Source organism: Antrostomus carolinensis, unplaced genomic scaffold, assembly GCF_000700745.2.
Source record: "Antrostomus carolinensis isolate BGI_N321 unplaced genomic scaffold, ASM70074v2 scaffold24517, whole genome shotgun sequence".
Lineage (NCBI taxonomy): Eukaryota > Metazoa > Chordata > Aves > Caprimulgiformes > Caprimulgidae > Antrostomus > Antrostomus carolinensis.
Window position 1 is genome coordinate 1 of NW_010329831.1, and position 17,211 is coordinate 17,211.

General features: G+C 41.1%; 1 protein-coding gene across 1 annotated transcript; it reads left to right on the top strand.

Annotated features, from left to right (window-relative positions):
• Positions 1-80: 80 nt before the first annotated feature.
• On the top strand, positions 81-16,778 carry SDAD1 (SDA1 domain containing 1; the record flags this gene model as incomplete). The annotated part of the gene is made up of 21 exons (XM_010172730.1): positions 81-185; positions 576-674; positions 838-948; positions 1,655-1,726; positions 1,811-1,911; positions 3,510-3,567; positions 4,478-4,552; positions 5,343-5,444; positions 5,917-5,986; positions 6,732-6,835; positions 7,563-7,620; positions 8,226-8,284; positions 8,665-8,741; positions 9,817-9,914; positions 10,321-10,397; positions 11,400-11,532; positions 12,480-12,577; positions 13,028-13,221; positions 13,739-13,823; positions 14,225-14,386; positions 16,685-16,778. Coding segments are annotated over 21 exons (1,989 nt in total), but the record flags the coding sequence as incomplete, so codon positions are not given.
• Positions 16,779-17,211: the final 433 nt, after the last annotated feature.

Here is a 17,211-nt window from a genome sequence, read left to right on the forward strand (position 1 = left end):
CGGGGGCGAGGTGGGCTGCGGGTCTGGGGGACAGGCGTTAGTGGTCTCACCTCTGTGTGTGTGTGTGTGTGTGTGCTCAGTTCCTCCAGCAGTACCACCACTACCAGTCCCATGTGGAGATCTTCACCTTCCAGCCCGACAAGCCCAGTAAGGAGCTGGCGGAGCTGGTGATGTTCCTGGCACAGGTAAGCGCTGCCCTGCTGAGGGACAGCTTTGGCCGGGAGCCCTTCCCCAGCCCCGGTGTCTCACAGCTCTGAGCGCAGCGGCACACGCTGTTTCACCTGGTTTTGCTGCTGTAGCCCTGACAGAGTTGCCCTAAACCCACTCATTGCCCAGGATTTCTGCAGCAATGTTGTCACTTTCCAAAAACAAGAGTTGTTCTTTTGAGCATTTGGTACAAGTAAAAAAAAAAATTAAATTGCACCATATCTCTTACATCTGAGTATTGAGAACTTTTCATTGTGTATAGCAAATTGTTATTATATGAACAATGATAGTTTTATTGGTTGTTTACGATATCTCTCCCTGTCCCGGGGTTTTTACTAGAGCTCTCAGCTGGCTCTGTCTCTGCCCAGGTTGCTCACTGCTACCCGGAACACATGGCCAACTTTCCCCAGCAGCTGAAGGACCTGCTGTCCTACCACCACACGGTCCTGGATGCAGACCTGCGCATGGTAAGACCCACACCAGAAGGTGTTTTGGGCAGACAGAGTCGTGAGGTTAAAATAGACCCTTTAAATGTGAAATGAGAGCTTACAGTTTGCTTTTGAATAAAGATGGAAAGGAGGGGGAGGCATTATGACATTCTGGTTCTGATTGTGTGTTTCTCTCTTACAGACGTTCTGTAAGGCTTTGATCTTGTTAAGAAACAAGAATTTGATAAATCCAACGAGTTTGTTGGAGCTCTTCTTTCAACTGCTGCGGTGTCATGATAAGCTCCTACGAAAGGTAAGCCTTGCTTAAAAAAAAACCCAAACAAACAAGGCTTTTGACTTCCAGTGGGTTCTGACCAACTTGCCAGAAGTAATGCAGCGCTGGCAGGAGGCTGTTCTTTCCTTGCTAACAAAATAAGAAAGTTGAAAATAGCTCTGCTTTTTCAGCGATTGATGGTGCCAGAGGCAAGACCCGGGTCTGCGTGCTGCTGTAAACAGCTTGACCACGCTGTTGCAAGCTGTAGGCCTGTCCTCCGTTTGGATTTGAGCAGCTTGGATGCGACTGCAGATGAAAACCATAAGCACGTTGCTGTCAGAGCAGCTCTTAGTTCTTTGTGAGAACTGCTGAGTAAAGCAACCAAAACCAAACCAGCTGCTAGTTAAAGCAGTATTTCAGGTGTTTTGCCATAAAAGTTGAAAATACTTGTTTTCTGCTACCAGAATTAAGAAGTTGGCCATCAGAATGGGCCTGAATGAAACTGGATCTGGGATTTTTTTTAAAGCCATACTTCATGCTTTTCATTTTCCTGCCTCACTGTTTGTGTACTTTCCAAATCCATAAACATTAAGTATATGTGAGACTTTACAGGACAACTTCTTGTTGTTTTTCCAACTTAAAAGGGAAAATACTCTTGGTGGTGATAAGTTCGGTCTCTCATTTTAGTACTTGGAGACTTTATCTGCGTTGTTCTCTGCATGACTTGTGATCTCTCCGTTTGCAGACTCTGTATACTCACATCGTGTCAGACATTAAGAATGTCAATGCTAAACACAAAAACAACAAAGTGAACACAGTAAGTATTGTAGCTTTCAGATATATTTCCATTTCATCTCTTGATATTGTGAAAGACTTAAATGTTTCCAAATGTCTTTCTCAGACACTGCAAAACTTCATGTATACTATGTTGAGAGACAGCAATCCCACTGCGGCAAAGATATCTCTGGATGTGATGATCGAACTTTACAGAAGGAATATTTGGTAGGTCTGGCAGACTCGTACTGATTCCCAGTTTGTTGTGGGGCAGCCATCCTGGCATCACCTGCCATGTCTAGTGCAAAATGTAACACTGGCGGGCTGTGACTTCATTATATCTATCTCCCTTGTGTTCTACTGGGGCTGTATTTTGTAGAATGTAATTTAGCTGGGAAGAAATACCGTCTTGCATAAAGCCTCAGAGTTATTTGGTTTAATTTTTGACATTTTAGTTGAAAATGGTATGTAAATTGTATGTATTGCACTTGAAACAGAAGCTGTGTGCAGCTCACTTCCTTCAGCTTTTGCACAAAGCTTTTTTTAACAGAAGGTGTGTGCAGCTCACTTTATTGAGCTTTTGCACATAAAAGCTGATAATATTGCCATACAGCTTGTTGTGTACAGTGGAAAGAGGAATTCTAGTTTTGATTTTGTTATTGCTTTAAGTCTGTAAGTTCTTTTTGCACATAAAAGCTGGTAATATTAGCATACAGGTGGTTGTGTACAGTCAAAAGAGGATTTCTGTTTGTTTTTTTTTTTTCTTTTTCTTGTTGTTTTAAGTCGAAGTTCATTCTAGAAGACTGATCCAATGGGTGCTTTGAGTTTTGGGGTATTTTGTGAAGCTATAATATAGCTCTTCTTTTTAGTAGATAGCAGCCTGAAAAATTGTTGCCTAGTTAAGTATTGAAAGGAGTAAAAGCACACGGAGTACTATCAGTTGCTGTTTTGTACCTAATACGATGCTGAATTCTTCTGTTGTGTTACAGAATGCCAGAGCAGATGTTTTTCAGCAGTAAACTGCATGACAAGATGTGGGTCTGTTGACTCCTGCTTGCTTCTTGACTGTAAAAATGTGTTAAGGCTCTTAAGCAGTTCAGTTTAATTCCTTTGCTGTTCTTGGTTCTTGCACAAAAATGAACTAGAGAGATACAAATGCAACAAGTGACACTAATGGTGAGCAGTGTTTGCTGCTTATAGATTAGATTCTATCTAATCTAGATAGAAAACAGGGACTGCTGAAAAATAGTGTTGCTGAAAGGTAGACTCCTGCATTTTTAAAAAGTGTGTTTGTAAGTATGTGGAACTTGGTATAAAATCAAACTAATTCCTGTAGCTTTATTTCTTATAAATCTTTATTTTTGAAGTATAGTTCATCTCAACTATTGAGTTTTCTAATAAGAGTCAGAATTCCACACTGTTGGTTTTTTTTGGTTTTTTTTTTTTGTTTTTTTGCACTGGTTTTTTTTTGGGTTTTTTTTGTTTTTTTTACCTGGCAGGAGTTTATTTTCTTTTTATCAGTGGAAAAAGTGGTAATCTGTCTTCAGTTATTTAACTGGAGGTTCTTGTTTCTGTCCCTTCAGTCACAGTGTGAACGGATGGAATACAAGTCTCTGTTTATGTAGATGAAGCTACTGCTATGTTACAAGAATAAGAGAAATGACAAAAGTGTAATTTCTTTGTTTGCAAATCTACTTGGAGCACTGAGAGACTTGATTCTAATGAAGCTTCCTGATTGTTAGGACTCACATTTTGTGAGACTTAATTTTCTGAGAGTGACTTAAAATTGCTAAGCTCAAAGTAACAGGTGTTTTGCTTTATCCCAGGAATGATGCCAAAACAGTAAATGTCATCACAACTGCCTGCTTTTCCAAAGTGACAAAGGTGAGAACAGAAATCACCTGATGAAACTGGGTGTTACCTATGTTTTTCCTGTGGATGCAACTTTTGATTTCAGTACTGTAATTACTAACAAGCTTCACTGATTATTTGTTTTCTGTTGGTTTTATTTTTAAAATGCTACTTGTTCTGTGGCAGGAGGCAGCATGTGGTTCTTACAAACAGAGGAGCACAATTGGAAGCTTGTCTCACAAAGAGTGCAGGCTGGTGTAGGGAGGGTACATGTACTTTCCATTGCTGCTCAGAAGAGACTGTCAGAATATCGCCTCCTTATCAGCACTGTAAAGCTTCATTTGCAAAATGTAAGAGAGCTGCTATCAGGCTTGGAGCTTGAGTCAGTCTTAGGCCTTCTGTCATCTGTCAGTTCTGCACTGCTGGAGGTTTTAGAAATGTTTTATGGTTTGGGACAAGTTCTTCCACTGTGAAGGTCTTAAAACTGTTCCATTCAATAAAACCCAACCACCTACAACTAACAACAAAACCCCACCAACAAGCCCACATAAACTAACAGAAGTTTGGAGTTCTGAGCACTGTCTTGGCTATCAGCTGTGCAGGAGTTCCTGATCATGTTGGCATGGAGCAATTAGATTGAAATTGATTTGCAGAATGACAGGAAGAGAATTTGCACCTTTAAACTGGCTCCAGGTGTTGTAGAAGCCTGGCTGCTTTTTGACTCTTTGTGTACCTCTGACTGTTGAGGATGGGCAGCAGAAATTGATGGTGTGTCTGCAAAAAACTTGTGGCTTTCAGTTTGTGATTTGTTTTGCTTTCTGTTTGTATCCATGCCTATAAACAATTGGGAGAGTCTCTGCATAACCGAAGATGGAGATGTAGGGCTGTTGTAAATACTCTTGTCAGTCTGTCCTGTCCTACATAAACTTACTTTGCTTTTCAGGTATTGGTTGCTAGTTTAAAGTTCTTTCTTGGGAGAGACGAAGATGAGAAACAAGACAGTGACTCAGAATCTGAGGTGAGTGTTGTGCATACATCTTCTCCTCTCTGTTCTTCAGACTCTGATAGGTCTGTTATCCCAGTGACCCTCGCTCTGCCAGCCTGTCCACTTCTGTGTTACTTCAGTTTTCCATCTTGTCTACTCCACATGTTTCTACAATCCACAAAAAAAGTTCAGAGTTTTAGACAGCTGGACCCAGCTGGTAGTAGGATGCCTTTGCTGTTTGTCTGAAGAATAATGCTAAGAGCTCCTTTGCCTTCCTCTTCTCCTTGTGAAGGAAGGAATTCACCTGGACCTAAGCAGGGGCTGGTCAGTCTGCTTTAGGAAGACTGAATTGCTGAATGTGTGATGTGGAGTTGTGGGAAGAGGCTTTCACCTGCTGCATTGGAAGCTGGCTTAATTTTTTAGCTGGCTGTTTTGTCTTGTTTTTCTTGTTGTGTTCCACTTAATGTACATGTACAAATGAACCTAATTCAGTTACCTTGGGAAGGCTGATAACAAGCTTTCCATCTGGCACCTCCTCATACAGGATATCATGAGTTGTCTGTGACTGAACAATACTCTCTAATTAACCAGCTGGATGAACTACTGTGTTAAGTGCTGCTGAGTGTTTGTGATCACTTGTGTGTAGGTGTGTGGCTAATTTTATGGAACTGGGATTTTAAATGCTAGTATTTCTGTATGATTAAATTTAGGAAGAGGGAGAGTTTTCGATTATAGTAAATGACCCTGCAAACTATTGATACTTTTGGTTTCTTTGATTCCCATTTGAAGCTTGACTCTTGTTTTCCTTGCATTCTTACTCAAGGATGATGCTCCCACAGCCAGGGATCTGATGATGCGGTATGCAACTAACAAGAAAACCACCAAGCGCAAGAAGAAACTAGAAAAAGCAATGAAGGTTCTCAAGGTGAGGAGAGCAGAGTCAGACTCACCAGCATTTTAGCTTATCCTTCAAGTGCAGAAATCTTGTTATCCCTGTCATCTTAGCTAACTTTTGTCATCTTTTAGGTGAAGGTCTTTAAGTGCTCTAGCATCCATTGGCCAGGCATATGCCATGTTTGTGGGCAGAAGAGCTGTTTCAAAACAAACTTAGTGTTGAAGTTGTGGATTAGTTCTTCTCCAGGTACCCTTTGTGTGGGCCTGTAATTTAAAGTATGTGGTGTCTTGAGACTTAAGTTTTTAATGCAGCTCCTCTTGCCTCTTAGTTTGGGTGGCTGAAAACCCTATGCTGTTGTAAAGAGTGACGGTTTATTTGTTAATCCAAGTCCCTCTTTTTGAAGGAACAATGATGAATAGCAGCTTTGAACAGCAGCCTGACATGGAAGAGCTTGCAGTTTTTTCACAGAAAGAAAATTTATTTTTCTCTTTTTGCCATGCAGAAACAGAAGAAGAAGAGCAAGCCAGAGGTGTTCAACTTCTCGGCTATTCACTTGATTCATGATCCCCAAGGTAAGCACGCACTGTGTTTTGTCAGTTTTTGTTGTGTTAATCCCAGACACTGAAGTTTAGGCACAGCTTTGCAAGGGGAATGAAAGTCTCAAGTAGATATAAATGTGACACTTGAAGTGTGCATTATCCTAGAGGTTCTTAGCACTTCAAAGAAGTGACATCAATCCTGTTGTAGTGGAATGCTTGTAGATAGTCAGACAAGGAATGAGCAATATTTCATCATCTGCTTCAGGTTGCTACAGATCAGGGTGTGGCTTTCTACCTCTTTCTTGTATGTGTGAAGGCCATAATTTGTGTGAAAAGAGTGGTTTATCTACTATAGCTTCTTCAGCTTACCCCCTTCAAAAATGCACTTCCATTACTAGTTTGATGTTTGTCTAATAGCCCTTGACTTGGTCTTACTCTGATCTAGTGAACTTCTGGGGATTTTGTTTTTCATATGAACCCAAAATGTATTAAAAAAAAAAAATTAGCTTTATGTACTGACCCTGTGCTTACAATGTTGTGGAACTTTTGATTAGTTTTCCTTTCTGCTGAACGTGTGCACAGCTTTAATCCTTCTAGGCATGGGAGAAGAAAAATAGCCCACTGGGAGAAGTGCTCTGTCTGCCTTTTAATTCTGTGCAAAAGCACTGGGGCTTAAAAAAACCCAAACCAAACTGACTGCCTTTTTTAACCTAATCCCAGCTGAGTTCTGCATTATGCTCTTTTAATTCTACCTCAAATCTGTTACTGCTTCTTCTAGACTTTGCAGAGAAATTGCTGAAGCAGCTGGAGAACTGTAAGGAACGATTTGAAGTGAAGATGATGCTCATGGACCTAATATCTAGGCTAGTTGGAATACATGAGGTACATACACTGGTAATTTTATAATGGTCTGATGGTAACCAGCCTAATTTGGGTGGTGGGGTGCTCTTGGCCTTGTGCCTCTCAAAAATGAGGTTTAATTTTGCTGTATGTTGAAAAGTGCAGATGTGTAGTCAGTTGCCAGTGGGCCTCGTGGAATGGCGCAATGGTGTAGACTTGGGTGGTACCAAGTGAGGTTTGCTAGAGAAAGCTGCTGGTCTGGAATAGCTGAGCTGTCTGATAAATAGAGGAGAATATATTTTTTTCCAAGACCTGTGTGCTCCTGGGAGGTTCTTCAAAGGAGAAAGGCTTTTCAAAGGAGTCTAGGAATTGCTCCTGAGCAGCACTCTCTGAGGTACAGCCAAAGTGCGATCAAAATTACTAGAGTCCTTCTGTTTGGGAGATAAGATTGTGTCCCCAAGGCAGAGAGAAGTGGCATGTTGTAGGATCGTGCAGCAGAATGCCCTAATTTGCATTCTGTGCAGTCTGACAAGAACCACTCTGTATTTCAGAGCTTGGGATTGAGTCCTGTATTTCCTTTGTACAAGTAATTTCCTCAACTCCACAGATACCAAACTCAAGAGAAAGGATTGTGTCATACAATAAAATCCAAGGCATTTGGAGAGCAAGCTGTGTAGAATCCAGTGATTGTTTTACAGCACATCAACCAAAGAAGGTGATCTCAGGTTAAAAGACAAGAAGCTAACCTATTACAACTTCTCTCTTGCAGCTTTTTCTTTTTAATTTCTACCCCTTCGTTCAGAGATTCCTCCAGCCCCATCAGAGAGGTAAGTGGCTACTAGTAGATAACGCTGCTGGTCCATCATGTCGTGTGTGCAGTCAGTTCTGAGAAGTGGTGCTGTAAATGAATAGGGAGCAGCAGTGTAGTGAGAAGTAGGAGTAGTCCAGAGAGTGTGGGTGAAGGAAGTAAAAGGCCCTGACTGCCAGAAGTGCAAAGTGCTTGGACTTGTACAGAGGCTGTGTGCACTCAATGCTCTGTACCTGAGTGTTTGAGAAATTCCAGCAATGGAACGAAGTGAGTTTACTGACTCTTTAGTACCTTGCAAATCCTGAGTAGTTGAGCAAAGCACGATTGCCTCTTGCTGCTTGGTTTGACTGGTGTTTCATTCTAGTTCTAGAGCATTTAGTTTCACCTTAGCTGGCTAATATGAGCCTGCCCTGCTGCCTGAGTGGAGACCAGGTGAGTTCCTAATGCTTGGTAGGAGATGAGAAGTGGTTGTCCCAAATCACTCTTGACTGAAATGGCTTTGAGAATTAGACTGAGCAGCTTGTTGAGTGGATGGTGACCATCTCTTGGTGGATGTGCTAAGTGGACAGACTAAGCTGCAGCAATAGACTTTCACATCATCTTCCCACTTTGCTTTTCCTCCAGAGGTGACAAAGATTCTCCTGTTTGCTGCACAAGCTTCGCATCAGCTAGTACCACCTGAGGTCAGTACTTTTCCCATCTTTGGTAATGTTAGAAATGGACAGCAGGCCAGCGTGCACATGTAACTGAGTACATTTGTGGGGAGGGGGAAAAGGGAATCTGAGCAGACCCTTGGTTTTCAAAAGCTTGTGGTAATTTCAGCTACTTCTGCAATTTCCAAGGAATTGTTTTGTATAGAGGGGGGAAAACCACCTATGTCTGATGTCTTCATTTCTGCAAGAAAATTTGTATCTAGAAAATATTTGCAGGTTGTAGTGACAAGTCCTGAGCTCTGCCTTTCTGTGAAGAGGGCTCTGTTGCATTTTAATTAATAGTATGTAATAATTTTCACCATTTTGTTAAGTATGGATTAAATTTCTGTAACCTTTTTTCTTATTTTCAGATTATCCAGTCAGTGTTAATGACCATTGCCAACAACTTTGTCACTGACAAGAATTCCGGAGAGGTCATGACTGTAGGGTGAGTACAGAATCTCATAAAGTATTTTTCTTTTTAAAGCAGGTGCAACTTACTCCTGTCATGTGTACTATGCTTTTCAGAAACTACTTGAATAAAAACAAGTTAGGACAGTATCTCAGCATAAACTTAGCTTATTTTTATTGGCAGTGTTTTTAAATTCCCCAGAATGATGAGTTGCTGTGACTTAACTTTTCTTGGTTTCATGATGGTGCATTGGTTTTTCTTTTGCTTTGTTTTTTGGTTTTGTATCTTTCTTCCTTCCTGGATATTGTTATTTCTACTTTGAGGGCAGACCTCTTGTCTGTGAATTAATATGTTGTTATATACTCAGTGAGTGGCTAGCATTATAGTTCAGGACTCAACTTCTTGTGGATGAAGTTTTGCTACTGGCAACAAACTGAAATGTTGCTGTTAGTGAAGGTGTAATGTCTTTTCTTTGGCTAATCAAGAGGGGTGTTTGTGAAAGCTCTGGGGTAAGCAGAGTAGAAAATGATCAGTAAATGTAGGAGAGCGAGGAACTGTCCTTGAAGACGGAACACTCAACAGGGGCAGACTCTTGTGTGTAGACACACTGAATATTTTGTGAGCTATTCCTTTTCCTCTTGGCATGGTTTGAAACCAGGTACTGTAGCGTGCTAAGGGTGTGCTTGAAGGTGGTTTAAAAGGGAACTTGTGTGAGCCCACGGACTTGTTGCGTTGTACTGTCCTTAGCCTGCTCAGAGTTGACTCTAGAACTGTTTCTTGATTTTATTTTTTTCCTTTTTATTTTTCGTTGGCCTGGTGATTGTTTGACTGCTTTTCCTGTCTGTCTGGACCCAGAATTCACTTGCAGAATCTTGAGGCCTAGGATCAGAAAAAATAATAGCTGGAGAATAAAGTATGGGCCAAAGATGGAGGATTTTGGAGAACTATGGCACAGACAGCTCCTTGTGATGTTTTTTCTTTCTTATACTCAATGTTGTATAAATGCTGTGTAAAGCTCTTCAAGTTTCAGATAATTCAGTCTATTACTGGGCCACTGGGAGTCTCTCCCAGCTGTGGTGTTCAGAAAATAATTAACTTCCATTTTTTTTAGAATCAATGCGATAAAAGAAATCACCGCGAGATGTCCGTTAGCCATGACCGAAGATCTGCTCCAAGACCTCGTTCAGTACAAGACTCATAAAAATAAAAGTAAGTGTATTGCATGGATATGATTTCTAGATCTTTTTTTCCCTGTATAATCAGGTCCTGCATTGTTACAGCCATCATAATAGTGATGTCTTGTTTTCATGTGGGCTGAGAAGTATCATTTTCAGTATGTCTGCTGCATTTCTCTGTATTTTGAATGTATATATATGAGATAAAACAGTCAAGGGTAGTTACAGCAGGGGAACTAATTGACACTGAAGAATGAAAATGCCTTGCTAGTAAAGACCTAAACGTAAAGATGAGCTGGATCCTGCATTGGAGAAATCAGAAGGAGCTGTAACTTCAGAAGAGGCATGAGCAGGCTGTAAATACTGATTGAGTGGGCTTTCGGTTTGCTCAGAATTCTGCTGTTCAGTACTTACTTTTGTCTCTGTTTATTTCTGGGTAGATGTGATGATGTCTGCAAGAACTCTGATACACCTTTTCCGTTCTCTGAATCCCGAGATGCTGCAGAAGAAATTCAGGGTAGGTGTTTTATGTGCATTCACTATAAATGTAGGCTCATGTGCTCAAAAACGATGATGAGAACTGGTCTCAGCCACTAGAGATAGAGGTGGAATCATGCCTGTGTTCTTCCCCTGCCTGCTCCCTTGCTGCATTTTGATGTGGCCTACTCTTACTTCATGATTTCCTTAGTCCCAATTTATCAAACTCCCTGACAGAAGGATCATGCTACAAAGGCCTGACTGTCTTCCTAGAATTCTGTGATGGTTTCATTCTTCTAGCTTGCAGCCAACCACAGTCACTCTCTGCCTCCCCCCCAGAGAGTAGGCAAGAGAATTGGAAAGGTAAAAGTAAGAAAAGTTGTGGGTTGAGATAAAAACAATTTACTAATTGAAATAAAATAATAGTGACATTAACAGTAATAACAGAATATACAAATGAGTGATGCACAGTGCAATTGCTCACCACCTGCTGACTGATGCCCAGCCTGTGCCAGCCAGTGATCCCGGAGCCAAGACAGTCCCAAAACCACAATTTTGGAAGCATGACCCCTAGTGACTCCTTAGAGAATACCCCTGATCTGGTTAACCCTGGGTAATACACTGAACATGACGTGCTATGATCTGGAATATCTCATTGCCATATCCAAATGCCAATTTTTGGCTTTGCTAATTTCTGTGCTTCTCCCTCCCAGTCCTAAGGCAGCTGTGAACTAGCCAAACACAACGGCCTTGGGCTGCAGCAGCAACTCAGAACATCAGTACTTGATCAACATTCTTTTCATAACAAATCTCATTCTGAAACCAAAACACAGCTATTGTAGCTACTAAGAAGAAAATTAACTCTATCCTCACAAAACCAGGACAAGTTCATTCAACTTTTTAGTAATTCAAGATCTTTTCTTACTTTATCAGGCAGAATTTCTTTTCTACCTGCACCCTCCTCTGCCCCAGTTTTTTTTTTCAGGGGTTTATGGGCATTAAAAGTAGCATCCTGCTTAACATGTGTTTTGTTAACTTACAGGGTAAGCCTACTGAGGCCTCGTTGGAAGCCAGGATTCATGAATATGGAGAACTAGATGCCAAAGATTATATTCCAGGAGCAGAAGTACTGGATGTTGAGAATCAGAAGGAAAAGGGAGGAAGCCAAGATGAAGGTTGGCATTTTTTCCTTTACCACATCTATTTTGAGCATCATTGTCACTAAGATTGTATTTGGATGTAAAAGTTGGTGTTTGAGCATTTCATTTGCTGCTGTCATGTGCTGCATCACCTGCACGTGTCTGTATTTGTCCATTAAGAAGCACTGATGGTACCCTTGAGGTAGTGCAGGCTATCCACTAAGTTAGTTACTGTGCGTTGCTTTGTATGATAGACACTGAGGGATGGAAAAGCAGAGGGACAGATATTGTACAGCTGTAAAACTTCATGTGTTCAGCTCTTCCTAAAGAAAAGTTTTTGTTGTGTATTATAAGACACCGAAATAGTACTTTGAAATAGTATTTGGCTTCTTTAATTCACTTCCTGTGTAAATGTTCCACACAACCTGGAACCCTTGCCTGAATAGGAGGAAAAAAATGATGGAGAGGGACTTGAAAATCAAGCCCTAAGAGTTTTTTACTCCATCCTGAGGGCACTGGAGATAGTGCAGTGGAGGTGCAATGGAGGAACAAACACCCTGATCTGTCATGTTTCTTATGCCTGTGAATGCAGTGATTAGTGTAACAATCTTTGCTTCAGTTTCTGAAGCTGATAGCTTTAGCGCATCAGTCGGTTTGAACAACAGTGAAGAGCCAGGCATGTGCTGTAGGAAGTAACTTAGCTATAAATCACATTGCTTCTTAAAATCTTGACAAATAGCCATCAGATGTGTGAACTACCTTATGTCTTTGTAATGTCTAAGTATGGGATGTCTAAGTTGGAATGTCTAAGCTGAGACCCTACAGCTTGCCTGTTGAGTAAGCATGTCCCTGGGCATAAATGCAATTAGCTGATAGGTAATCAAAGGTGGTGAGAGCCTGTGATGCAATCTGTAATTATTTCAAACTCAAGCAGTTAAACCGAATCTGTATTAACACCACTGTGCACTTCTTCCCCTGAGCAGATGGATGGGAAAGTGCTAGTCTGAGTGAGGAAGAAGATAATGAAGATGGAGAATGGATTGATGTCCATCACTCCTCAGATGAGGAGCAGCAAGAAGTAGTGAGTTCTAAGTGTCTTCTACCCCAAATACAAATATGTCTTGTTAACAACAGACCAGATTCTGTTGCTCTGTTCCTTCATGTGGCTGCTCATAACTACGCAGGGCTGTGGAGTAATTTGATGGGAATCAGTGAGGCTGAAGTGTGCATGTTTGTAGGGTGAGGGGGAGAGATGGGGGAATTCTGTCCCAGGGCTTAAGTCCTTCAAAGCGATGATATTTACATGAGTGCTTTTATTCACGCTGAAGTATGAAGGAGTGGAAGTACTGCTTTATTCTAATGCTGCACGTTGGATATAAGACTATGAAGAATCCTAACAGGTGGCTGTAGCATTTCTCAACAACGTTTCCCCTACGTAGGCATTTGGGAGGCAATGGTCATGGATTATGGAACAGAAGTGGTTTGTAAAGTTCTGGATGATTCTTCTTTTACACTTGTTTTTTCCCAACAGGCAGAGAAGGTGAAAAGCATGCCCATAGAGGAACGGAAAGCCAAAGCTGCAGCAGTCAGTACAAGCAGGCTGCTAACCCAAGAAGACTTCCACAAAATACGCCTTGCCCAGCTCTCCAAAGAACTTAATTCTGCACCTGGCAAAGCTGCCAAGAGGAAAAATATTGAAATTGATGATGAAGAGGAGGAGGGCAGGTAGGATATGGACTGTGGATGGGTGCCTGCTCTTCCCTATAATCTGGTGATAACGGAATTTAATTGCAGCAGGGCAGAGAGCTCTGCTCTTGGTCAGTATCCCCTGGTGACATGTGGCAAACAGCCACACAGCCCAGAAGGGCTCTTGGCCCAGGGGATTTGTTTGTAGCTGGGAGAAAAGACAAGAGGGGTGCATGAGAACTATGGGACTGTTTTGCTTGTTCACACCAGTAGGCATGGCTTGTGTAGCAGTAATTTCATGGTTGTATTTCCAGAGTTTCTTAAACTTTATGGTTAAAGCAGGACTTGAAAAACAGTAATGAGAGACTTGTGTAAGGCTTTTTCCAAGCATGAGGATTAGCCTGTGAAAGCATAAGAAGTGCTTGTGTGAAATTTCATAGGAAAACAATGGCATAAAAGATGGGTGAGAGACAAACAAAAGTCTGTAGGGCCTTTTGTTTTTCTTGCCAGATGAAATTTTGTGTGTGATGACCTTTTGGGTTTTTTTTGTGTGTAGAGGAGAGTTGCTCTCACTCAGAGATATTGAACATCTGCATAAGAAGCCTAAATCAGACAAGGAGACCAGACTGGCAACTGCAATGGTGAGGATCTTGGCTATTTCATATTCTCTCTCTTGCTAGATTTGGGTTTGTGTTTTTTGCCTCCTGCAGGAGGAGGTGGTGGGGTCTGCATCTCTACTAGGGTTGCCCAGGTGCCATTCTGGGTTTTGAGAACTGTTTTCTATAGTTTTTTGCTGTTGCATCTGGACTGTAACAGATAAACAGCCTCTTGCTGGTCACAGGTGACAATGAAAATAAAGACACATACACCCAGCTTTCACTGTGATTTAATAGAGCCAGCATGGAAGAAAGCTTATACACAGAAAGTCGTATTGAACCTGGATTTCTTGTTCCTGCCATAGAACCTGTCACCTTAGCAGCTGATGTTAACTGTAGGAAAAAAAAAATTACTCCCTGTTATTACATTACGTTGTTTATTCTAGGCTGGAAAAACAGACAGAAAAGAATTTGTGAAAAAGAAAACCAGAATTAACCCATTTGCCAGCTCTTCCAACAAAGAAAAGCAAAAGCACAAGAACTTCATGATGATGAGATACAGCCATAGCGTCCGGACAAAAAATAAGCGCTCTTTCAGGGAAAAACAGGTAATGTTTAATGTGGAAAATAGATGGGGCAGTCTGAGCAGTAAACTTGTAATGCAAGTGAAGGGCTGTCTGTTCTGTGCCCTAACTTGTCACTCTTTACTTTGATGGTTTAGTTGCTGGAAAGGACTGTGGGCTAGGTGGCTTCCCTTGAATCTTACCCCAGAGGGGAGAGATCACAGGTTGTGGTGGTGAAGAATGATTTTGTCAGTCTCTTCTCTTTAAGATGTGTTGAGGACCAAGCCCTGTTGCAAAGTCATTTGTAGGTTAGGAAGGCAATGTGATTTGTTTTCCATTATATTAATTAAAGAAGATTGTATTAGAACCCTGACTATAATCCTTCGATAGAAGAAATGTTTCCCTGGTATGTAGGAGCTGTTTTCCAGGATAAGCTTTTAGTGTTTCTTCACTCTCCATATTCTTTCTTTGACCTTTCTCCTGTTACCATCATATTATGGACTCATCTGTCCTGGCCTTGAGGTCGTCTAATAGCTTGTCACAAATGTACTTAAAGCACAAACATAAATGCGATTTATCACCTATTTGAAACTGTTGAGGAAAAAAGAAATGGCTGCAGTTTAGCCTGCCACTGTAGCTTCACAGAATGCTGATCTCTGTGGTGAAGCCCCTACCCTCTGCTGCTTCCTCAGCTGTAAGCCTGGCCACAGGGCTGGTAGAGGATTCCAGACAGCCCTTGGGAAAGGTTATACAAGCTACAAACACGTAGTTGGTAGTCCAGTTACTGCATGCTTCTGCAGGCAGCTGTGCCAAGGGTAGCTGAAGGGATATGTGAGGACAAGGCAGAAACTTTGGTGGATGGCCTTGCTCTTGAAGGCACTGAGCAGGGGTTAGGTGAGCTGTCAAGAATGGAGTGTGGACAGGGACCCCTCTGCTCTTGTCACACACCTCAGCTGGGGATAATGCCTGAACTGTGGCAGCTGCTGCCAGAGAAGTGGTGCAGGCAGATTGCCTTGCCCTGCTGTGTTTCACCTTGGCTAAGTCTGTGCTAACAACAAGAATCTGCTTTAAAATCCTTTCACCTAACCTGACAGATGGCCACTCTAGGGTTTTACAGGGTGCTATTAAATTGAACTCTTTTGAACATGTTCCAAGAAAAACTGCTAGAATAATCCAGTTATGCAAGGGTCTTGTTTCTGTGTGATGTTAATTTTTGTGTTTTCTTGCTAGCTTCTGTCTTGTGCTAGAGTGTGTTCAGGTGCTGCTTTTACAGACCCTCCTTTGTGAGTTTTTTCTAGGATCATATTATTAGGATAATGTATATTTGCAGTTTCTTGCCTTGATAGGAGCAAGACTGAAACTGTTTATAGACTCAGTAGAGAGAACATGTCTTAAGTGTTTGTTAAGCAGGAAGACTTGGATTTATATCCTCTGCAGTCTCTTTATTTGCTGTCGTTCTGCCTCACCCCAAATAAGGCTGACTGCATTAACACAGCTCTCAAAACACAAGAAAAACATTGCAAATGAATGGTCCAGGCACTTCTAGGAAACTGTTGCTTACAATGATTCTTACACCTGGCTCACTTTTTCTGAAAAGCCACCTTCAATGGTTTCAGTCCTTAGTCCCAATTAATGTTTTCAATTTAAGTATAACAGCTAAACAGTGAAAGAAGAGTTTTTTCATACTTTTTTTTCCAGTAAATTTAGGCCACAGCATCAGTTCTGTTGACCACAATTTGCATTTACTTCTTCAAAGTGCATTGAAGAACCCTAGCTCTATTATACTGTGTTCTGCTGCCCTCTTTGGTGGTAGAATAAAATGGACTGTTGTCTGTAGTCAAGAGCTAAATCCTCCCACCAACTAAAACATGTCTGAAATACACAACAAAGTCACAAAGTGTCTTTAGAGTGATAATGGCAGTTACAGAAATTCTAGCGTCCCTCCTGCTCCCTTGAAAAGGAGCTTTGTAATGTTCTTTTAAAAAAATGCCACTTACCTCTCAGCTGGACTAAAGTTTTTTCTTGATATCTTCTAGTTGAATATGAGTCAGTGGAAGAACAATTTATATTACTCTAATCTTGTTGTTTATATAGGATCTGCTAATGAGGTACTGCATTTTTTTTTTTAAGCCCAACTTTTACAATTAAAGTGCTATTGAGTTTAGCTAAATAACCACAGTGCTTCTGCCACTGCAGTCATTGCCATTTGCCAATTACTGCTCCCAGTTGTAGCTGGTAAACTATTAGGGGTTTTCTCTGAGGGTGAAGAAATTGAAGAGGGTCATTGATGTGATAGTGATGTTGTCTCCTTACCTCAGTGTTCTGCTCTTGTTTTTTATTTAGCTGGCGCTTCGAGATGCACTTCTGAAAAAGAGAAAACGGCTGCTGAAATAACAAAACAGTACTGGAGAGGAGTACTTAATCACCCTTGAAGAAATAGCCCTAGAAATGCTTATTTCCACCCACCACCACCCCAAAGGAAAAAAGAGACTGAAATGCCTTACGGATTTATCTTTATTCTCTTCAGAGTTCCAAATTGCACATTTCTAAGATGTTGGATACTGCACCTAAAGGACAGATGGAAGAGGCCTCAATCCTTGCAGGATTTTGAGGATTTTTTGATTGTAGGGAAGGCAATTATCTTTTATTAAGTATCATTTATTTAGAGCTGCTTTTGTAAGTATTAAAACATACAACCTTATTGTAAAAAATACTTTACTTGAAGCAATTGATGAACAGGTAATAGGGAGGAAAAAGAATATTCTGCCTCAGTCTATAAAGTGTGTGTATGTAATGTCCGTGCCTGTCTTAGGGATGTGATTTTACAGACCAAGCCATTTTCTAAGCAGCTGTTTTTTACATGTTTAATA